Below are 25,299 nucleotides of genomic sequence, written 5' to 3'. Positions count from 1 at the left end.
TCAAACATATTCTCCTCAGAAACTACTGAATGGATTTGTAATAAAACTTAGCATGATTGTTTCTTAGGGTATCCTGCACAAAAGTTATGTTCCGATTTTTGATCTGTTGAAAAAAAAATATGGCTGCTGTTACCAAAAATAGTGCATAGGGATCAAACAACAGTTTTTCACAAATACCTAAAAAATCATTAGGTTTAGGCAAATTTTGGCAGAAGAAAAGTGATCAGCATGATGAGGGTTACCTGTTGGTAATTTCCATTTTTTGCTCTCTGAAACTACTATTATGAATCAAGTGAAATTTGTATATAAGATTGATTTTTAGGGTATTCTTCACAATCTGATCATTAAAATTTTTGAAACATCGAAAAATATGGCCGCTGTTACTACAAATATAACATAGGGGTCAAAATACAGTTTTCTGCAAATACCCGGTAACTCAAAAACCATTGAATTTAGCAAAGTTCTGATGGACCATAAGATTTTTCACCATCAGAAGCTGGACCTATGCCAAAATTTTCATGATGATTCCTCACCTAATGTATGAGTTATGGCCCCTGAAACATATTTGTTTCTCGTTTTTCACATGTTCAAATCTTCTTCTCTGAAACCATGTGACAAAATTTAATAAATGTTAATAAATCATTTTTTATTGCTATTTTTTCCTCAACTATAAAAGAATGATGAACATGAAAGCTAATCATAAGATAAAAATGGTAATCTGAGTTGACTGGCAGTATTGAAATATTTTTTTAGGTGGCTGATTTCTAAATGGGTGCCATTTTGCAACCATTTTCAACAGTTGCTCCCATTCCAATGATTTTTGGTTCAATTAAGAAACATTGTGTTCTTGGTTGAATGAAAATAACAAAAATTTGTTCTGGGTGGCTACTTTCAAAATGGCTGCCATTTTCCCGCTAATTTTTATACCTCGTGCAAACAAAGCTTAGGGTAATCACTATGTCTGTCCGTCTGTCTGTCCACATTTCTTATAAGAGGAACTCCTCCTTAACCATTCACGAGATTTGGATGAAATTTTATAGGAAGGTTGTGTATCATATGTAGATGTGCATTGGGGAATATGGAGGACTCCATAAGGAGACAATCAAATTAAGAGTTTTACATGATAAGCACAACTCCTCCTAAACCGTTCAAGGGATTTTGACGAAATTATAGAAGTAGTTTGAGTATCATATGTAAATGTGCATGTAGGCATATAAATATTGTCAGAGGACTCTTAGGGGGATAATTGAAATTAAGGATTTTACATGTTAAAACATCATAAGCACAACTAATCCAAAACCACTCAAGGGAATTTGATTAAATTTTAAAGAAAGGTTGGATAACATACATTGTATGAAGATGTGCATGAAAGAATATAATTAATGTTGTAAAACTCCAAGGGGAGATAATTGAAATTAGGATTTTACATGTTAAAACCTTGTAAGAGCAACTCCTCCTAAAACATACGAGTTGGGTGTCATATGTAGATGTGCATGAAGGTACAATCACTGTTGGATGATAAAAGGAGATAATCCAACAAGTGTTTTTCATTTAAGTCCATTTATAGCAAGGGGTATTCTCTTAGTGAGCTTGCTTACAGTATTTCTAGTTATACTTGCTTTGATTTCAACAATAGTTGGTTTTTCCCAAGTTTCTAATTTTCAATCTAGAATACTAAGATTTGTTGGGCTTCTACAATGTACCATGCTATTGTCCTGCTTTTTATTACATCCCTAATAGCATTTGAAGCAATAAGAATGAAGAACATGCAAACATAAAATTTTCAATAATATCTAAAAAGATAGTGCTGTCTAAATGCCACTGAAATCCTATTAAGAAAAGGGGTATATTCAAAACTTCATCAACCCCATCCCATGATTTATCTTTTCTAGCCAAAGATTACGGTCCTGTCCCCTCTTCTGTGGGAGCAGGGAGGGGTACAACACCATGACCTTTGGCTAGCAAAGATATTTATGCTTACGCATAAGCATTTAATGCATTTTTATACAAACACAAAAAAATTGTGGTCGTATATTGGTATGGCCCTGTATTTGTCATATTATTCTTTATTCTCTGTAGACACTCGGTTTGCATGCAATTACTTGATCTTTATGAAATTTTATAACAGGGTTTTAAACTACAAAAGGAAGGCTGATGCTGACTTTGGGTTTTATATCCCCAACCGTTTTAGAATTAGGGGCCAAGAAGGGGCCTAAAACAAGCATTTCATGGAATTTAACTATATATAACACCAATAATGTGTAGGAACGTCTATGATATTCTAATCTTCTCCTCTGACACTACTGGTACTTGACCAATTGGAACCGAACTTGTTATGAATGTTCCTTGGGGTGTCCTGCATAAACTGATGTTGGGATTATTGATTCATCAAAAAACATGGCCGCCGTTATTAAAAATTTTTTGCATATATCTCTAAAACTGTTAGGTTTAGCCAAATTCTGACATGAATAATTGTGTTTTTTTACTGTATATTTACTTCTGACTTTGCCAATTTTATTGCCTGTTGTAGGAGTTATGGAGCATATTTTTTTCTTGTTTTTTTTACATGTACAATTCTCTGAAACCAATTGCTACACAATTTAATCAAAGTTGGCATAATTCTTTCAGGTTTCCTGCACAAACTGATCATTTAAAATTTTCATTGGTCAAAAAACATGGCCCTCGTTACTTAAAATAGAACATAGGGGTCAAATTTCTTTTTTTTGCTATTTTTTCCTCAACTATAGAAGAATAATGAAAATGAAAGCTACCCATTAGACAAACATGATATTCTGAATTGACTGGCAGTGTTGAATTTATTTTTTAGGCAGCTATTTGATATGATTTTCACCAGTTGCTGAGATTCCAATGATTTTTGGTTTCTTTAGGGAACTAGGTGTTTTAAGTTGAGTAGTGATGACAAAAGATCATTCTAGACGACCATTTTCATGCTAATTTTTTATCCTTGCTTAGATTTTAACTATAATTTGTTAATATAGTACCAGTAAACATGATCTCTTTATATGAATGGTGATGATGAAAATGTTGGATAGCCATGGTTTAACTTCATTTTATGTTCTTTTTCAGCAAATGTATACTGGGCTAATGCCCCCTTAGACCCGGTGGAATAACAGAGCATGGGGGCCCCTGCCCAAATTTTTCCAGAGGTTCTAAAACACTTCGAATGCATTTCCAACATTTTACAGTGTTTAGGTACTCAGTTGAACTTACAGCATTCATCAATATATGCTCTTTTTCAGCATTTTTTTTTGTCAAACATGGTAACAAAGCATGATACCTTTACTTACTTAGTTAATAGGGCATGGTTTGCCAGGAGAGCGATTCAGGTTCTTCGAGGGCCTCCTGTTCCTTTGTGTGACCTAGAAAACCTAAATACTAGTTGTATTGGAAAAGTTTTATCAGTATGGGTAAACAAAGATTTAGAATTCAACCAATTAATTAATATTTCTCCAAACAAGAAAAATTAATATTCACCAATAAAATATCAACATTGCTGTACAGAGAAACCTGTCTAAAATGAACCCCTTTTGGACTATAAAAAAGTCTGGTTTAGACAGGTGTTTGGTTAACCATTAGGTTCAAAGTACAGGTAAACTGATATGATGTGACTTTAAAGAAGAGTCTGGTTTAGACAGGTTGACAGGTAATTTAGGTTTATACAGGTTTCATGTTAATTACTAACTTTTCTCCAAACAAGATTGATAACAATCGCCAATAAAACATTGTTGTATTTGTGACTAAGTTCAATATGGTCAGCTGCTATCTTATTTTTGATAATAATGGATTAATTTGGTCTTGAACAAAACTCCTTGTTGCTCAGTCAAGTTTGCTAATGATAATTGTTGATTTAGTAGGTGATTTTTACCGATTTTCCACATAACGACCTTAGTGACAGCAAACTCATTTTATTATTTTTTACTTTGATTTATTGAATGTTTTTAGGTTTTCTTTGTAATATTAGACTTAGTTAATCTTATTTTGTATGTGATAGAATTTTGTCATTATCAGGAATACAATTATCTATGATTATATCCCTGAAAAAATTCCTAGTTCAATTTTGTAATATATGATGCCAATTATGACGATCCAGGTCCGTAACTATGTCATGTCTTCACTAATTGACTTGTGTGTGGTTGTCTCACAAGGTGAAATGAAATCAATTTTGTATCACAGCTTCTGTTTTTCTAGGTCTTCTAGCTTGATTGAACATTTTTAAGACTAATTAATTCATCAGCATGGTAACCAGTTTAATATATCTCTCAGAAGGGGATTTAAGGAGTTAAAGACAGGAAATGCACAACATTTAGACACCAGAAGCTGTTTATTACAAATATGTACTACAGTGAAATCTGTTAAACCAATAACCTGTCTAAACCGATTTCTGAAAAATCTATTAACCTGTCTAAACCAAATCCTGAATACTATAATAATCTGTCTAAAACAAAACCCTGAATAATCAAATAACCTGTCTAAATCAAACCCTGAATAATCCAATAACCTACCTAAATCATTTTCTGAAAAATCTGATAACCTGTCTAAACAAAAACCCTGAATAGTCTATTAATCTGTCTAAAACAAACCCAGAATAATCTGATAATTTGTCTAAACCAAAACCCTGAATAATCCAATGACCTGTCTAAATAAAACCCTGAATAATCCAATAACCTACCTAAATCATTTTCTGAATAATCTATTAACCTATCTAAAACAAACCCAGAATAATCTGATAATTTGTCTAAACCAAAACCCTGAATAATCCAATAACCTGTCTAAACCAAACCCTGAATAATCCAGTAACCTACCTAAATCATTTTCTGAAAAATCTGATAACCTGTCTAAACCAATACCCTGAATAATCTATTAACCTGTCTAAACCAAACCCAGAATCATCTGATAACCTGTCTAAACCAAACCCTGAATAATCTGATAACCTGTCTAAACGAAACCCTGAATAATCTAATAACTTAACTAAACTTAACTGTGAATAATCCAATAACCTGTCTAAACTGAACCCTGAGTAATAAGAAAAACTGTCTTAACCAGACATTTTTAAAGTCTTAATGGGGATTTGTTTAAACTGATTTCAATGTAGTATTAAGGTAGTTACAGTACATCAGAAATAGCTTTATATCATAAAAACATATTTTGAACTTTAGTTAACCGAACCAAGTCCAAAAAGGATTGGTTTAAAGAGTTTTCACTGTAATATGTTAACAATTTTCCTATTTTGAAGCTTATATTGTACAACTCAGTATCAGCATCCCTCATGCAAAAATAATAATGTAACTCCGTATCAGCATCCCTAATGCAAAAATAATGTAAAGTGACCTATTTTATGTTTAAGGATATCAATCTGAATTCGCTTTTATTTTTTTCATTGTTTTTAAATTCCTCAGGGATTGTGTCTGTGGTATATAATTTTGAAAAAGCATTTCGGGCACAGCCCTTCTTCAGTTTCCTTTCTCAGATCTTTTCTACATCTTTGTCAGTTTGTTTTCTATAGGTGACAATTTTTAAAGTAAGATAATTTTTGGACTTGGACATAGAATGTGAATTCTAAGTTGCTCTTTACTTTTGTTACTTTGTATGTATTATTTTGGTTATTTTATGTTCTTAGTTGTGTGTGTCTGTTTTCCATGTCTTGTCTTTGTCCCTGGATTACATTATTTTGATTTAGGTCTCAGTAACCACTTCCGGGTCAAATGGCCACCTCCCCTATGTAGTACCAAAAACACACTGAACCTAGACCTATGCATTATAAGTGCATTATTTGTGTGTATTCTGATTTAAAGTAGTCAAATAAAACTGAGAATGTGTACTTTAAAACCACATATGTAATTTACTACAAAATTGTATGAATATTTACATGTGTGAGTAATTTGCCTCCATGCTGTCAGTTAGCAGAAAAGGTGAACATGTGGATTTTCAGTATTATTTATTCAAGTAAATTTTGTGAAGAATTTCTACAATCATTATACCATTAGCATAATGATTTTGAAAGCCTTATTTTCCAAGCTTTGCAATGGTATGCAACTTTAAGATATCATTTGTCCTGGGAATTCACAGTGAAACTTTGAAAATTACTTTTTTAACATTTAAAGTAATGGAAACATTAGAAGTGGTTAGTGAGACCTTACGCTGGAATCCCTGTTCCCTTAATTACTCTTTCCTACCTATTTTGTTAGAACTGTTCAGATATGTACAGTACAAATACTATCTTATCTCTTTATTTTTGGCATTATTTACATGATATTATGTTCAACTTTGAAATGATGTGTCGATTTTTAGAAGATTTTACATGTTTCTGCTTTTTAAATATACAGAATTCCTATATGCCATTTAACCTAGATAAACTGCTTATTATATAAGGCAACTTAGTATCTTCAAACTTTTGTTGGTTTGGCTCCTACATCTACATAGTGGAAACTACTTAGGTAATCATTATTATAATTGTAATTCTACAGTATAGAAGTGAAAGAATAGTAGTTTCTTACGCAAGTCTCTATTAAATACGTGGGATTTCTTCCACACAGCAGAACAAGTGAAAAGACACAGAATTTCTTACACGAGTGGAAGAAATCTCAGGTCTTTAATAGATGACGAGTGACCGAATGTATTTCTCATATTTTACAGCCAGAAGTGTGGAATTACATTAAAGGTTAAGAGTAATTTGCATACAATATATCGTATAATTGTGCACCTATTAACCATGTGCGATTTATGGTAATCACCCCAAAAATTTGTTGTGTAGTAATTGATTCTTAAGTTTTTGTATAATTTGAATGTATTAACATATATAGTCATACAAATATGGGGATCTGCATACAAAAAGTTGGATTAATTTATGCATTGACCCTCATAACTTTACTGGACTACTTTTACTTAGCATGTTGTGATTTGCTGTTTTATCCATGACAGACATGGTCGCATGCATCTGTCTGTCATGAGCTGTCTGTCATAGATAAACAACAAAAAACGTAAGAAAGATTTTGCTAACATTTTATGTGATCTAGTTTTGCTGTTGGTCTAAGTTTTTTATGTCTCTTCATCCCAGGCCACTAGACAATGACTGTCACAGTAAATACAACTCAATACAAATGCATGCTGTTGGTAGTAAGGTTTGCTATCTTTGGATCAGTGCATCAACCTTTGCCAAAAAACTTTTTAAACAACTACCAATAAGAACAAGATAGACAGAATCTTGTGAGAATTTTATGTGATTAAAATTTATTATCAATTTAAGACATAACTTTTTTTATCACTCATTTGTATCAGGAGACTTAAGCACAGACTAATTAAAAGATGGGTTTTGCTTATGTAATACTGGTATACTATACAAAACATATTCCAAACAAGGTAATAAATGCCTTTAAAATAATGGTAATAACAAGATCACTGAACTTATATCACAAATTGGAGGGACATATTGACAATAACAGTGTGTTGACTTGAAATAAAAACAATGTACAGATGAGGCTTGGATCTGTCAAGCGTTTTTTTTTCCAATTTGTGCTGAATTCCTTTATTATTTTTATATCTACATGTGGTCAATATACTATTGTTTATACTGCAATCTTTATCATGTTTTGAGTATAATTTTCAAAATCTGTTAATTTCATTTCTTCCCCAGTTCTGGCCCTGATACATTAATCACTTAGTTTGTGCAAGGGTAGGAAAGAAGGGGGGGGGCCAAAGTGTTGTATACTGTCAGTGACCATATGCCATTAATAAATATACTGTTAATGCATTTTGGTTGCTCAAACAGAATGATTGCAGTATAAATTAAATTAAACATGTACTTGCAAAGTGAAGAATAAATTTGAAAAATGAATATAGGATTATAACGGTTAACAAGAAAGCATGAACAGATATCTGTTTTGTAGTTATTACAGACCAGACCAGACTTTTAAGTGTAAGTGTTTGTAAGAATTAGGCAAAATGGGAAAAGTCTGAAACATGCATGTCAAAACCCCACTGATCTGACAATGTTCTATCACTCAAGGATATCTTCCATATTTGAAAAGACCATAATTTAATCTCTGCATCTCTGGCTTTCCTCAGATTTCTTTCAATAGAATTTGAGAAAAATGAGGTTTATGACAGAGTTATCTGCTCTTGAAACGTTCATTTTCAGTGCATTTCAGTGAAATTGTAACTCAATGGTCCAGATATGATATTGTCTTTATTCCTTGATTCTGATGATGCAAATAGTCAAATTACGTTATCAGAATGGTGGTTTTTTTTCCATACCATGTTTCACTCACTGCCTGATTCTTACAGAGACTGATACTTAACAGTAAGTAAGCTCTAAAAGGTCCCAACAACAAAAGTAATAAAATCCACAGTGCCAGAACAATGACAGAATAAAGAATGGATATGGTGAAATGTGACAAATGCACCAGGGTAAAAGTAATAAAATCCACAGTGACAAAACAATTATAGAACAAAGAATGGATATGGCGAAATGCAACAAATGCACCAGGGTAAAAGTAATAAAATCCAGATTTACACATCTTCAAAATAAAACTGAAAAATAAAATAATGACGCAAAGACACATTAGTGACCAACATCTCTGGACTGTTGACAAACACATGAAATCTGCATTTAGATTAAATTAGTTTTTATATCCTTTTAATGTAAGGTAAAAAAATTGAAACAACAAACAAACCATCTAATTGACTCAATAATACATACAATTCCTTCAATGGTACACACTCCTTCAACACACACCATACATGTATAGACAAAATGAGATATCCACACAATAAAGCTCACAGTTACTGAAAGCAAGCTCAGAGCATTTTAAAGAATGACAATACCATCAAAACTTCCAGCCTTAGAAATATACTAGTAATTGGTTACTACAATTCCAGAGGACTGGATTTGGAATAGTAATGTCAAGTACCAAATAAGCAAGATTTGATGAAGTGCATTATTCAAAAATGACTTAGTTTTAACGTAGGGATGTAATTTGGAGTTTAATATTTATATTTGTGAAAACAAGATTCAAAGAACAGACAATAATTAGAAAATCCTATGATAACCTGACACTTAATTATGTATATTAGGAAAACATACTAGTTATGAAATGCAAATACTGTAGGAGGGTGCCTCTGGAATATCACCATCTAGAAATGGAAAATTAACAAAAGGAAAGTTTAAATCATCACTTTTTGTATGAAGGCCGCCATTTTGTAGTGTAATATCTAAATATAGGAAAGGTGCACCGGTACTATTATTGTTTGACTTGGTCATCTTAAGTTCTTTAGGGATGATATCTTGAACATAGTTTTTGAAGTTAGGATTATTTATCATCAAGATATCAAAAAGTATTATTCAAGCATTTCTGGAATACAATAAAGCTAGAGACTAATGTCTTATACTGTTGCTAAACTTGGGCTCTTTTTCTTTTAGCAAACAGTCTATAAGGCCAAGTAAATTTGAATGGTAGATTTTCATCCAACCTTTTATTTTATTTTTTATTTCTTACCCGATATTTGCCAGCCTAATTCTGGTATTTGAAGTATAGATATGTTCTATATCCATAGCCACATTAGTTTCACTGAAGAAGAATCATTTCAGTCACCAAGAAATGAAAGATTTGTGTGTTATAGTACCTCAATACTAGAAACTGACATTAAAAAAAACCTTGATTTTGAAAATCATGCCCAATTTATTTATTTATTTATTTATTTATTTTTTGGGGGCAATTTTTTAGGGGCAGGAGGGTATGAAAATCTTCTAATCAACTTAATTTGGCCTAATGGAGAAACTAATACACTTAATTGTACTGAATATTGCATGACAAGTGATACTTAACATATTCATTACAAGTCTTAATTCCTGGCCTTTAGCCATTCAACACTCCTACTCCCTTTTTCCACAACAAAGACCCATCTTATTAGAACATATTTACCAGTCCAATATTTCCATCAACAGCACTTAACTAGATAAATACCCTAGGTTTATAACAATATCAGTGATCAAAATAAATCATGGAATTCACAATAAGATGGAGCTATTCCTGGTGACATACTTTAATCACCATATTGATAATTTGCTGAAGAAAATGAAAGTCCTTTAATGTCTTTTTCTTTTGTAAGTCATTGTCATGATTATTAGAAAATGACTTAATTGATGTCACGAAACTAAGTATTGATCTCTGTTGTATGCCATTTTACAGAATATTTGATTATTTTTTTCCTCGAAAATTAATGTTCTTTTTTCATGTATATTGTAACACCTCTACAAGTGGGTGTACAGATATATTGGAATCCTTGTCCTTCTATCATTCAGTCTGTCATTCCGTCTGTTAGTTTGAATTTTGTCACAATTATCTTGACTGATGGATGGATTTATTTCAAATTCATTATAACTTAATACTTTATAAGCGATTTTGGTTGTTATATGATATCGAATTCCATGTTTCACAAGGCTGTGGTACTCTTTAGAGTACATGTATATACATAGCAGCTCGGATTCCTTGTTTCACAAAGCTGTGGTACTCTTTGGAGTACATGTATATACATAGCAGCTCAGATTCCATGTTTCACAAGGCTGTGGTACTCTTTGAAGTACATATATATACATAGCAGCTCGGATTCCATGTTTCACAAGGCTGTGGTACTCTTTGGAGTACACGTATATACATACCAGCTCGGATTCCATGTTTCACAAGGTTGTGGTACTCTTTGGAGTACATGTATATACATAGCAGCTCGGATTCCATGTTTCACAAGGTTGTGGTACTCTTTGAAGTACATGTATATACATAGCAGCTTCATGTTGTACCAGCAGTTCTCTAAAAATCATCCTTCTTCTAGAAATAATTTGACTTGTATGTGTAAAATTAGAAACAAAATGGCATTAAATTTAAAAAAATAATTATAGATTTATTTGATTAAATAGTAACATATACAAGCATAGTGAAGCACATTAAACATATACAAGCATAGTGAAGCACATTAAACATATTTACAGACATAGGATACATACGTATTAGAAAGACTTATTGTATTATATATGTTAAGTATTATAATGATAATTATACAGATAATCTGTTTAAAGTAAGTGTTATTATGTAAAAGATGTTGATATCCATTGGGATAATCCATGAAAGCCACATGGCTTATTTCCAATAGGGTCCTAGTACAATATATATTGTATGTCTTACATCTTACTCAACAAGAAAAACTGTAAAAATAATTTTCTCATGACTTAGGCAGGTTTATATAAAATATATCAATCAGGTTTTTAGATTTTGTTTTTATCTTGTCTGACCTTGTCTGTGGGGTATTTATTTTAATAATTTTTAAAATTAGTGAGGTTCCCATTTAACTGGAAATATTTGGTCAAAATAATGTTTTTGTATGCAATTGCATTAGCACCTGTAAAGCATATTATGCCCATTTTTATGCCATTTTTTTTACTTTATTTACTTAAAATAAGAAGGGAACAGAGCAATATTTTATCTTATTTACAACTGCTGTTGATAAAACAGGGATATTTACCTCTGGTATTGTTGAATCAAATGGCCCAGTCTAGAGGAAGAAATGAGCAACAAATGTTCTGCCTTACAATATCTCTGTTTCTGTAGGAAATGTTCTGCCTTACAATAATATCTGTTTCTGTAGCAAATGTTCTACCTAACAATAATATCTGTTTCTGTAGCAAATGTTCTGCCTAACAATAATCTCTGTTTCTGTAGCAAATGTTCTGCCTAACAATATCTCTGTTTCTGTAGGAAACATTCTGCCTAACAATATCTCTGTTTCTGTAGGAAACGTTCTGCCTAACAATAATCTCTGTTTCTGCAGGAAACGTTCTGCCTAACAATAATCTCTGTTTCTGCAGGAAATGTTCTGCCTAACAATATCTCAGTTTCTGCAGGAAATGTTCTGCATATCAATAATCTGTTTCTGTAGCAAATGTTCTGCCTAACAATATATCTGTTTCTTTTAGAAATGTTCTGCCTAACAATAATCTCTGTTTCTGTAGCAAACGTTCTGCCTAACAATATATCTGTTTCTACAGGAAATGTTCTGCCTATCAATAATCTGTTTCTGCAGGAAATGTTTTGCCTAACAATATCACTGTTTCTGCAGCAAATGTTCTGCCTATCAATAATCTCTGTTTCTGTAAGAAACATTCTGCCTTTCAATAATCTCTGTTTCTGCAGGAAACATTCTGCCTTTCAATGATCTCTGTTTCTGTAGGAAATGTTCTGCCTAACAATATCTCTGTTTCTGTAAGAAACATTCTGCCTTTCAATAATCTCTGTTTCTGCAGGAAATGTACTGCCTATCAATAATATCTGTTTCTGCAGGAAATATTCTGCTAACAATATCTCTGTTTCTGTAGCAAATGTTCTGCCTATCAATAATCTCTGTTTCTGTAGCAAATGTTCTGCCTAACAATAATCTCTGTTTCTGCAGGAAATGTTCTGCCTAACAATATCTCTGTTTCTGCAGGAAACGTTTTGCCTATCAATAATCTCTGTTTCTGCAGGAAATGTTCTGCCTATCAATAATCTGTTTCTGTAAGAAACATTCTGCCTTTCAATAATCTCTGTTTCTGCAGGAAATGTTCTGTCTATCAATAATCTCTGTTTCTGCAGGAAACGTTCTGCCTAACAATATCTATGTTTCTGCAGGAAATGGTTTGCCTAACAATAATCTCTGTTTCTGTAGGAAACGTTCTGCCTAACAATATCTCTGTTTCTGCAGGAAACATTCTGCCTTTCAATGATCTCTGTTTCTGCAGGAAACATTCTGCCTAACAATATCTCTGTTTCTGTAAGAAACATTCTGCCTTTCAATAATCTCTGTTTCTGCAGGAAATGTTCTGCCTATCAATAATCTCCGTTTCTGCAGGAAATGTTCTGCCTTTCAATGATCTCTGTTTCTGCAGGAAACATTCTGCCTAACAATATCTCTGTTTCTGTAAGAAACATTCTGCCTTTCAATAATCTCTGTTTCTGCAGGAAATGTTCTGCCTATCAATAATCTCTGTTTCTGCAGGAAATATTCTGCCTAACAATATCTGTTTCTGTAGCAAATGTTCTGCCTATCAATAATCTCTGTTTCTGCAGGAAACATTCTGCCTAACAATATCTCTGTTTCCATAGGAAATGTTCTGCCTATCAATAATCTCTGTTTCTGCAGGAAATGCTTGATTATTACATGAACTTGTTCATAAATATATTTGTATGTTGAGATTCAAATTGGTGTTCCATGGTCCAAGACCTTCAACTCTTTCAATAACACTTTATTGAGAACTTTAATTTACCTCGAATGAACCACATATTTCAAACTTAGAAAAGTCTAGGTGTCAATTTCACAAAATTCTTAAGTGTAAAATTGATCGTAAGTTATGACGTAAAAATGCTATTTTCTGTTATGACGTCATTACTTACGATCAACATGACACTTACGACTTTTTTGTGAAATTGATCCCAGGACCTTCCATTCTAGGAAGTTAGTTTGAACCCCTTTGAATTTGTGAACTTTTGAATAATAGTTCTGGTTCATTAGAGTGAATTCCAGCATTTGGTCGCTTTCATCATAAAACCTGTCAAGCAGAATGAATAGATATTTAGTGTGTACCATTAGGTTTGTCTTGATTGGCTACATTATAAATTAAAGGTCTGTCTGACCATGACTGCTTCCTTTTGGACAGAACTTCACTAATGGAAATCACTACTCAAATGAGCAGTAGTTATATATATATGCATGACTTCAAATTCTACAGGACTTCTACAAATCTGTGGAAAATTACAACTTTTTATCACAGCTACTTGATATTATGAGACAAACTTGTATAGGTATGCCCTATCATGGGATTCTTTTTAAGTCACTAATATTGTTAGCGACTTCTTGCACTTGTAATTTCAGTACTTTATATTTGCATATGGTTTGCATAATTATATATTAATACTCCACGTTATGCTGTAGATCTGTGCCGTGTTCTAGTATCATATGAGATAAAAATGTACCTCTTCAGTATCATACATGTGTGTTCTATGTCTGTTTCTTGATGGTATGAGGGAAAGTTTACATGAAATGATAGATTAGCATTGAACATTAACCAGTTTCCAATTCAGGCACAAGAGCTTGTTACAAGACTATATAGGTCATATACATTAGCACAGCCCCTATGTATATAAATATTCATTACCAATTGTTTAATCTGATTCTCGGGTCAATATCATAAGCAACTCAAAGATCGCTTAATGTACCTCTTTTAAAAAAACATCACAGACATGTCTATGTATGTTTTTTGCCTGTACGACAACAGGGAGTTCACATTAAAAGATGAAATAATCGGTTAGCATTGAATTTATATAATATTAGAAAAGTTTCCAATTGAAACATAGGGCTTTGTTACAATTGACTGTATAGGGCATATACATTATTATTATATTGCCTGTTGTTTAATCTGGTTCCAGGTAACCAGTCGTTTTGATTGAAAACATTTTGGTCATCACGGTTACAAATGAGAGTAATATTGAGGGAACCAAGATCCTATTGGAAGTCACTCGATTCATAGACCTGTAATTTAATTATAGGTCTCTGCCCGATTTTATACATATGGCATTCGTGCCATTTCGGATGTTGAAAGTAAGCCAAAATCAGTGGCAGAGAATATTTGACGATTAGCGACTTTCAAGACTGTTTCTGGAGGAAATGTTCTGCCTATCAATAATCTCTGTTTCTGTAAGAAACATTCTATATTTGATGATTAGCGACTTTCAAGACTTCAGTTTTTTATTTAATTTAGACTGCAGTGACTTTTGACAATGTTGTTTATATTTATATTGATGGAGAAAGTTACAATCATATGTAGAGTTCTGAATTGTTAATATGGTTTTGAAAAAAATATTATCTTTTATATATTGGAACTAAAGAATTTGTAATTTAAATGACCCACAAAACCCATGAATATTGGTACTATATTACTTTCACGGTATCCCTAGAGTGATATCATAAGCAAATTCTTTCTTTTCATGGAAAAAAAGATCTATGAAATATTTGACACCCATCTAAAACTTTGGAAATGCCATAATTGTTGTACTTTTGCTGTGTTCATTTTACTCAATTCCGATGGCTAATTTAATTACAGCACACACAATGTTGTGTTTAGGCCATTAAGTTGGTGTACTTACTTAAATGGAACATTAACAACATGAAGATTTAAACTTAAAATTCATTCATAGGTATTATAACTTATGTCTGATAAAAAGTTATTTTAATTCTCCTAGCTTGTAAATTTTTTGTTCACTGCCAAAGGCAGTTTGTAAAGTAATTGTTAATTAATCAAGGAAAGACCAACTCTATTCCCTGAACATCATTAATGCATGCACTATAATTGTCATGAAGTTAAAGTACATTCTTGGATAAAAAAGAAAAAAACATATAACCATATATTGTGTTAAAGATAATCTTTATCCAACAAGTCCATTGTTATTTATATTGATGAGTCGACTGATTTAGATCTCTTGTCTATTTTTAGAGATATAAAGCCTGACAACATTCTACTTGATGAAGAAGGTAATTCAAATCTTAATTTTTTTTGTTAGATGTTGTGATTTTTGGGCCATGTCAAGATTGTATATATCCTCTGTTATAATCCATTTCTACCGGAATTAGAAGCACTTTCTGTAAGGTTACTTCACTAATATAAAAAGAAGAAGATATATTTAGATTTATGGCAGATATATAAGAGACAAACCAATCCTGTTGAAGCCTACCAAAGGTTTTTTGTCTTGTGCTGTTGTGGTATATTGATAAGCCTTTGGCAATAAAGCTCTCCCACTATTAATTATTAGAAATTGTTATCATGGAATTTTTTTGTATAACCAGTTAATACTTGCAGCAGGCTCGAAACTTTCATCTTCGAGATCATAAAAATAGGATAACTAAGTGCTAGTAAAGTCTGTTTCTCTAATTCTTTGATAGATCAGGCATTTTGATTACTATTGCTGTTTTCAAGAACTATTTTTTTGTGTACTGTAAATTCAGAAAACATACATTAAATGGCAATAGTGTGGAATCAAAACTAATAAAAGTTTTTTTTTCCAAATCAAAAAGTTTAAATGGCAGTTTTTACTTTAGTGACATTTTTCATCCCCAATTATTAATAATTAATTCACACAGTAATTTCTGAATTTACAGTACTTAGTTCAAAATGTTAACAAAATAGGGTTTCTCATGTGAAATGGTCAAAACTTCAGTAAAAAAATGAAAATGTTTGTAGTGAATATGGAATCAGCATACAGAGCAATAAATTTGAAATCAAACTACCATAGGTAGGTGTTTCATTTGAAGTTTGATACTTCGCAGTAGCACTAGATCTCCAACTTATTTTATGGCACATCACTGTGATTCCCAAACGGACATATCAATATCCAAACAGAGCAAAGTGGCAGGGTCCAAGAGAATTCAATTAGAATAATCCAATTAATATAAGGAGAATGGATATGGTGAATATGAACTACAAATAGAGAAAAATCCCACCGAGATGAAAAATGTCCTCTCAAGGCCATTCATGTGTCTTTAGTGAACAACAAGAAAACCCCTTACACCACTGGTCAGACTGCAGCTGGCCCAGAAACAACATAATACACAGATATAGTGAAATAGTTGTCTCTATATACTCCAGCAACATCTAAGGAAACTGAAAGTGAAAACGAAACAAGAACTACAGAGACCAGAAATTCCTGACTTGGGACAAGCACTAAAAATCCAGCTGGATTGAAATACTTTGGCGTGATCACAACCCTCTCCCTTTTGAAATGGCCGCTGTGGAAAAATAGAGAACCAAGTTTATAGCAGTAATCATAAGAATGTAATCCAGGGACAAAGACCAGACATGGAAAACAGACATTCACAACAAAGAACATAACGTAACTAAAATCATACATACAAAGTAACGAAAGAAAATGAGCAACTCAGACTCCACTAAAAACTGGGAGCATGGACCAGGTGCACCGGTAGGGTAAGCGTCCTATGCTTTTCTAGAAACACCCGCCGAGTTGCTCATAAAAAGTCAAGTCTGGTGTAGACGAAAGAGGAAAGGTAAACTATGACATGTTGAACAAATCAGTTTTTGTGGCGTTGATGGACATACATTGTAGGACAAGAAAATGTCATGAACTTGGATCTTGCCATGTTTTTGCAATAAGCTAGTTAAGAATTTTAAGTCTGTAATATGACTTAATAAGTGATCATTCAGCTGAGAATATGTAGCTCTGAAGGTTTAACATAAATGGTTGCAAAACAAAAAACAAAAAACCCCTTCAGAGTTCCATATTTGCAACTATGATCATTATACTATGATAGGCAAAATTTACATGTCATACAGATGTATCATTTGAAAATGTAGCATTGGAAAAGATGGTGTGCATTGCATGTGTGATATCTAGCATTGTGTATCCCATCTATTGCAGTATTGCTGTTGATTCAGATGTTAATTACTGTGGAATTATCATTGTTCATGGGGTACCTATTTTCATGGTTTTTGTAAACCACGAAATTTAGTTACCAACAAAAAAGAAAATTAACCATTCATTTGTATTATGGAGTTGTCAAATCCAAAAATTCAAGAATCTACAAACTGATGATTTCCCCTAAACCATGAAAATTGGTCACTACAAATAAAATACTTTCACAGTAATCACTCTTGGGTTGTGTAATAATTTTTAGGCTAGAGGGGACTTTGTATAAAATTTATTTCATTCTGTAAAACCTTACATTTAGACATTTTACTTTTGTAATGCAACCCTTGCAACCATTGTCAAATTTAAGTTAAATATTTGACCAATACGCAGAGACAAGATTGAAAGAAAAATATTTTAAAATGCCAGTAGCCTACAAGGTATTTTTTCTTTAGTGGAAGTTGACCTTTGTTATGCAGCACTGGCAGTCATTGCCAGTTTTAAGCTAAATATTTTACCAGACAGCTGTAATAAAACAGATAGGATTATATTTAAAAAAAAAACAAGTAGCCTACTAGGTAACCTTTCCTTAGTGGAGATTGACCTCTGACGATGTTGCTCATTTCCATTGTAAGCTATTTACATGATAATAGACACCTATTTACAAGGTAATAGGCACATACGGTTTCTCTTATTAATAACCATAACAAGCATTGCGGTGTCTATGAACCCATTATCTACCAAGAGTAATTTTTATTATGTTATTATTAAGGCAAGGATCTTAAAAAGCTGCTATTATTTTCATAGAAATTTTTATGGCTTGTGTCTAGACAAAATATTGGTTTAATGATAGTGACAAAAACTTGTATTAATCACAAAAATATTCATAAAAAAAGACAGGTTTTCCTTATTTTCCTTTCATATTGGAACTATTAGGCCATCTTTGATCTATTAATCAATACTTTTTCTGTTTGAATTCTGATCCGGCTGACCTAATTGTTTATATGTGGACAGATACTTTAGTTCCATCATAGTCCCTGCCATTGGTCAGCAGTTTTTTATAAGTCTGAGATGCTGGTTTAATTATACCCCTACAAATAAAGTTTATAGGAATCATCCTGTCTGTCTGTTTATTGATGCCCTTTTTGTCTATATTTCCTGTATGTGCAACTCCTCGAAAACTGTTCATTGGATTTTGATTAGATTCATAAGGAGGTCATATGTAGATGTGCATGAATGAAGGTACAAGATCACAATTAATTCCCCTTGACTTTTCGTTGTATACGAATATAGTTCCTTTTTTTAGTGTGTTTCTTCCTGATTTTTTTTCTTTGCTGTCATAAACTTTATTGCTTAGTATTAACTGCAGAAATGTAGGGCAAGGATCAAATTTACAAGGGATTTTTTTTCATTCTGTAATTTTATGTAGAAGTTGTGATTTGGTCCTATGAAAGAAGGTACAAATTTTGAACATTTGGCAGTGGTCACTTTTCATGTCTACAGGGTCTCCGAAGCAAAGTTGCTAAAAATAAAAAATGATAGTGAATTTTTCTGGCACTCTTATAGAAATCTGCTTTTATACATGTTTTCATATTGGTGAAGTTTGAAGCAGTGGAATTTTTTATATATGTCAAGATGGGTCTGTTGAAATACACTACAAAATTAATTGTGTCTTTGTACCTGAAAATAATGTATGTCTGGTCACTGCAAAGGGAGATTATCCATCTTAATCATTTCTTAAAGTGGGGGTATCCTTGTTTTTTGGCTTGCTCACATTATTCCTAGCTGTAATTTTTGTGTGTAATTTTTGTTCAAATTCTGTTTTTTTTTTTTTCTTTTATACGACCACAAAAAAATTTGTGGTCATATATTGGTATGGCTTTGTCGTCATTGTCCGTGTCGCCAATAGACACTTGGTTTTCAATAGATGGCTTTAGTTGTGGTTGACCAATTGTTATGAAATTTTGATATCATTTTTCTGACCACTAAAGGAAGATTTCTAATTGATTTGGAATTTGTGACCCTTACCATTTAAGAAAAAGGGGCTGAAAAGGATAAAAATGGGTGTTTTATTTAAACCAATGTATAGTATTTGGTTTTCTTCTGATTTTGATAACTTTTAATTAATTATGTTCCTAATTAAATTCTGGTATGCAAAAGTATCAAAGCATATATGATACATTTTGGACCATTTTCAAGTTACAGGGGGTAAAATGGGCTGCACCACCAAAAAAATGTTTTAATTGGTCTAATTTTGAAATTTTTGTTTTTATTATGAAAATCCCTGTGTTTTTCAATTAAATTTCAGATATCTCTTTGGGATTTCGAGTAATTTAGGGTCAAAGAGACCTCGCCCCATCAAAATAGATTTTTTTATTTTTGTGGTCTGATTTTGAAATTTTTTTTTTAATTTCAAATTGTGTGCAATATAGTGTCCAAACCAGTTGCTGTGTCCAAATCAAATTGTAACTCCCTTTGCTTAAGTGTGTAAAAAATTAATATTGTGTCCTCACTTGCCCCAACTGTACAGTGTTCAACCACTGCAGTCATACCATGCTGTGCTCTGCAAAGCTTTTTATTTTATTTTATTTCCTTGGGTGTCTTTTTAGATAATCCATTTAGCATCATAAAAGCTTTGGAAAGTTATCAAGCCTGTTTTTATAGGTAACCCATATATATTTTTTTGTAGGCCATGTCCATATTACAGACTTTAACATTGCCACAATGTTAAGTGATGGACAGTTAGCTACATCCATGTCAGGGACGACACCATATATGGGTAAGTGATGAACAGTTAGCTACATCCATGTCGGGGACGACATCATATATGGGTAAGTGATGGTCAGTGAGTTACATCCATGTCGGGACGACACCATATTTGGGTAAGGATTATTTTTGTGGTGTAATAAAACACTACAAAGAGCTTTCTCTTATATAATTTCTGCAACAAAGGAAAGGGAATAGAGGTATTCACACTTGTGAATCCCATTGCAAGAAATAATTAAAATATTTCCCTTTTATTTTTATACTGAACTCTCCTTCAACGGTATGATTTCAAGATGTCAAAATTTTATTGTTTTTCTGTTGTCAGAGAGGCATTTGGAACAAATTCTGTGGTCATATAGAGCAAAATGACAAGTGTGAGTTCATGTATTGGTCCAAAATACTAAGGGAACTACCGTTTTATTTTTAGAGGGAGAAAATGCCTTTACGGTATGGAAACGGCAGAATTCGTTATTTCCTTATTATTGTACATTTATACAAAAAAATGGGCATTTTATACTGAATAAAGAGGCAGGACCTATATTTTCCCAAAATGAAAGGACAGGATAGAAAATTTCATCCATAAATTTCAAATGATTGTTCCTTAGTAAATGCAGGACTTTATTAAAATCTGCAAAGGACCTAGAGAAGTACAGTACAAGTGATATAATCATATCTGTCAAGTCTCATACTAGTATTTGCATAATTGCTTGCATCTCTTTTTCATTTTAATACTTCAAAATGTTGGCAAATTTCATGTGTCTCACCCGCCCTGTGCTAGGTGGCATTTTAAATTTGACAGAAAAAAAATATACCCTTTCCAATGTTGTTAATTTCAATTAGCCTTTGTAAAAATGACAGTTTCAAATGACACAACCCAGTGATAATTTGCTTTAGGAAGAAAACTTGAATGCTAGAAAACCTACCAATATATACTTACAGTAAGGATTATGTAACAGATTTATTTACAAAGCCTGAATATAACTAAAGAAAACTTGCACTAACAATTTATGCTGCTTGAAGGGAAAATATTGATTTTAATGTAGAAGTTAATTTTTAACATGACAGAATATTAATTTCAATTTAATATCTTAGAGCACTACAAATGAAGCTCGCATGGATGACAAATTGGATTTCAATTATTATACTGGTAGTTAATCATTGTATTAGATACAGTTTTTTATGTTGTAAACTGATGTTATGATATTTGTAATTTACAAAACATCATGTAAAAAATTATGGCATGTCGACTTTTCTAATAATGGAGATTATTGCATTCAAACTAACCTTAGAGCATTTATTGTACTTTAACGTTTTCCTTGACATGAAAAGAAAGGAATTTTTTGTTTTGTTTTTTATTTTTGTCATATTTTTAGTTTGAAAAGAAATAGATCATGGTTTCTATGTCTGTTTTGAAGACATTTTATTTGTTATTCAACTGCTGACTCTTCTGTATTTTTTGCCTATATTTGTCAACATGCAAAAGTTGACCTTGAGTAGAGGTGTAGTAATTTAATTACTGCAAATGCAAAATTTATTGCATGTATTAATTATTGCAATTTTGGAATTGTAGCTGAAATTGTAATTTTAGTGTTTGTGATTATGAGAAAATGCAAGTTTTGATTTTTGTGAGTTTTAGTCAGTCACATTTTTTTGCAATAATCAAACATTGCAATAAATTCTGAATTTACAGTACCTCATTGATAAAATACAACTTACAACAGCTACATGTGTGATATCTAATCCTGCTATATACTATTGCATTAACAGTTACTGTTGCTGGTTTGTGTTCTGCTCTGAGAGTCAGTGAAACTTATAAGGTCAATAAGACAGTCAAAATACCCCAATACAGACAAAATTGTGTCTTGTTGAAATGTTAATGCTTATGTCATGGAACTCCTTTGTTTACTGTGAATTGTCTTACACTTGTAGCTGTCATTGACATGTATGGTGCTCCCTTTCTAAGGGAGACATATTGTTCTTGTCATTTTGCTCCCTTATCTCCCCTGGAGGTATATAGTGATCATGGTGTCTGTCTGTCTGCCCATTTGTCCTTCTGTTCATTGCTTCACAACCTTTTTATTACAGTTTCTCAGCTTACCACAACCACTTACTTATTTGACAGAAACTTTATTTAGGTATGCAATGTCATGACATTAACTGCCTGTTTGACCACGGAATTTATATTTTAACTATATGGTAACAAATACTGGGGCATGGAGCAGGGATCTTTGCTCATAGTATTTCAGAGTTCAACTGATAGATATTGTAATTGCTGAATTAATTTCGTTGATTTTATTTGAAAAAAATACTGTTTGAATAGCATGCTAAAAGAATTGAAAAATGTACATTTTGAGACAATAACGGACTTATAAACTGCTATTAGATAGAAGAAACTAGTAAAAGGACTCTGTACAATAAAAATGATTTTCTTGTGCTGTAATGGTTAGTGATTGTTTATGTCTGTTGGGAATCAACTCATTTGTCTCTTAAGATAAGGACTTGTTCTGCAAGTAATTTATCCAAGGGTGGTCATACAATCAATGGTGTTAACAAACTCTCTGACATTCTGCGGAGTTCAGCATGTGGAGATCCTAAGAAATAACATATCTTCTATCTAATAAGGACTTCCTTTATTTTACTGTAGATTACAATCTTGCAATCAAGGGTCATCAATAGCTAGCTGTTATTAGTGCTTATGTTCCTAATAAAGAAGTTTATTGTTGCTGAAAGGAAAATGGTCTAAAAGCATAAATGATAAGACATGAATTCTGTGATGAAAAAAAGATGTGTTTGCATGCTGATTAAAATACAGTCAGTGTAAGATCCAAAAAAAATTAGAGAATAAGGTCATAAAACACTGGCATAAAATTCCATGTCATCACCGACTTAAATCTAAGAACTCATGCACTGTGTCAATTCATGTTAAATGAGAATTATGTACTTAAACCTCACAACTTGAATAATGAAAAGCTGTATGTTAGTAAGGTACGAGTTAGAAACTTGTGTCCTAACCATTAATTTGTTTGCATCCAGGTTTTGAAGTCCTTATATGGATTCACTAGTGTGGTGAATGGATGAATAAAGTTTTCTTTAGTTTATTTGGGAGTCAGATTAGAATTTTAAAAAATGAGACTGTCTATATCATGGGTAAAGATTGAGCAAAATATGAAACCTGTGGATTCTAATAACTTGTGAATGCTGATAGAATTATTTTCTGCAGAGGGTGGTATCAGGTTTTACAAATCTCTCATCTCAGGTGACTGCTTTCTTTATTCCAATCTTAGTTCTTTATACTCTTCCAAAAGATTTTAGTTTCAGGTTTTCATAAAATAATGTGGACTGTTTTCTATGGACTAATCTATATGGATGTAGAGTGTCCTAAATTCTGTCCATTATGTACAGTAATCCAATAACTGGCCTCAGACTTGTGGTATTAATCTAACACCATCAGAATGTTTGAGGTTTTGTAATTCTGATTAAGACTGCTGTGTGACAGACTTGGTTTCTAAGATCTTATCAATTATAATAGGGTTAACTGTCCTCTATTCTAGAAGGTCTCTATTCTTGTCTTGGTTTACAATTATGATGTGTCTCATCTATCAGTAAAGTAATGTTTGTAAAGAACTTATAGCATTTGATAATCTAGTTTTCATCCTTATTCGGTCAATTTTGTTTTGATGGAGAAATGTCACATTATGATAGCCGGTATTGTGGCATATGGTGGTAATTAATTTGATTCACTTTTAGTTTAGGGAGCATTCATTTGATATTTTTGAGGGGAAGCTATGATTAGATTTTGTTTCTTGATTTTATTTTTATGCCCCCATGACAAATAGTCGAGGGCATATTAATTTACCACTGTTTGCCTTTCCATCCGTCTGTACGTCCATCCGGATTACACATGATCATGGTTTGTCCGGCTATCTCCTCATACAGTTTTTGAACTATATCTAAAATATTCTACAGGATATTTTTACACATGATGAAGATGTGCAGGGTCAAAGAATTTTGATTTTCATGAAATATTAAGGAAATTGGTGATAGTTAGACTTAGTCATTTTCATCAGAAATAAGGCTATATGGCTTGTCCAGCTATCTCCTGTAGTTTTTGAACTACATCTAAAATATTTTTTGCAGGATGTTTCTACACATAATTATAGTGTGCAAGGTCATAGGATCTTGATTTTTGTGGAATATTACGGAACTGGGCAATAGTTGGACTTTGGAATATTATGGAACTGGATGATAGTTGGATTTTGTAATTTTTGTCTGAAATATACCCCAAGCAACAAAGTTAGGGATTTGTTATTGGGGTATTAATATTTTTTATGTGTCCATCAGTCTTTTTCTCGTCACAAGTATTTTTGCAGTACTTAGCCTAACATACCAAATATTTACTGCATCAACCAACAGTACATAACCTTTCTGAATCCGCAAACATTTTCTTAATTTGGCAAATCTAGCAACTGGAGGCATCAGTAGTGTCTTACAGACACATTTGATCTACTTAAAAAAAAAAAAACACTACTAACAAATGATGTGGGGGTTCCTGTAACAAACAGGGCTTCTAGTTTTACTTTAGCCTGTCCTGGAATTTTTCTCAAACCTGATCCTGATTGTTTTCCCACATCTTACAACCTGCCCTTTTGTTTTACCTCATAGTTCATTGAGGATTTATTCTCCTCGGTTACAACATTGTCCTGCCTTGTTTGATCATAGCGCATATCCCCCCCCCCAAAAAAAAAAAAAATAATAATAATAAAATGGTTGCTCTCTTAGGAGGAGTTAAATTAATTGTATTGCCTTCTTCATCTCTTTGATATAATACTGGTAATAGTAATACTTTACAGGATGTCTCATCAATTCCATCTTTAATTGTCATATCAATAAATTAAAAATCAGACCTTCGTCATCATATTTTCCATTACATTTTAAACTGTAAAAAAACACCTTTCTAATTTTTACCTCACCTTGCCAAAGGCCATGTGAGCTATTTCCATCACTTGGTGTCCATCGTCGTTTGTCATTGTCGTTAACAATTTTTCTATACTCTTCTCCTCTGACACTACTTGACCAA

At 32.4% G+C, this 25,299-nt stretch overlaps 1 protein-coding gene across 3 annotated transcripts in view; it reads left to right on the top strand.

Annotated features, from left to right (window-relative positions):
* LOC148620940 (serine/threonine-protein kinase 32B-like) overlaps positions 1-25,299 on the top strand; it is a 74,631-nt gene that overhangs the window by 31,272 nt on the left and 18,060 nt on the right. For all 3 annotated transcript variants that reach the window (XM_088574842.1, XM_088574843.1, XM_088574844.1), the window contains 2 exons: positions 15,533-15,570; positions 20,146-20,235. In XM_088574842.1, the coding sequence (XP_088430968.1) occupies positions 15,533-15,570; positions 20,146-20,235 (128 nt within the window). The remainder of the gene's footprint in view (positions 1-15,532; positions 15,571-20,145; positions 20,236-25,299) is intronic.

This window comes from Perna viridis, chromosome 3, assembly GCF_037379345.1.
Source record: "Perna viridis isolate PV_CMFRI_1.1 ecotype Kerala chromosome 3, ASM3737934v1, whole genome shotgun sequence".
Lineage (NCBI taxonomy): Eukaryota > Metazoa > Mollusca > Bivalvia > Mytilida > Mytilidae > Perna > Perna viridis.
Note: the sequence above shows the minus strand (reverse complement) of the source record. Positions and strands in the feature narration are given on the sequence as shown.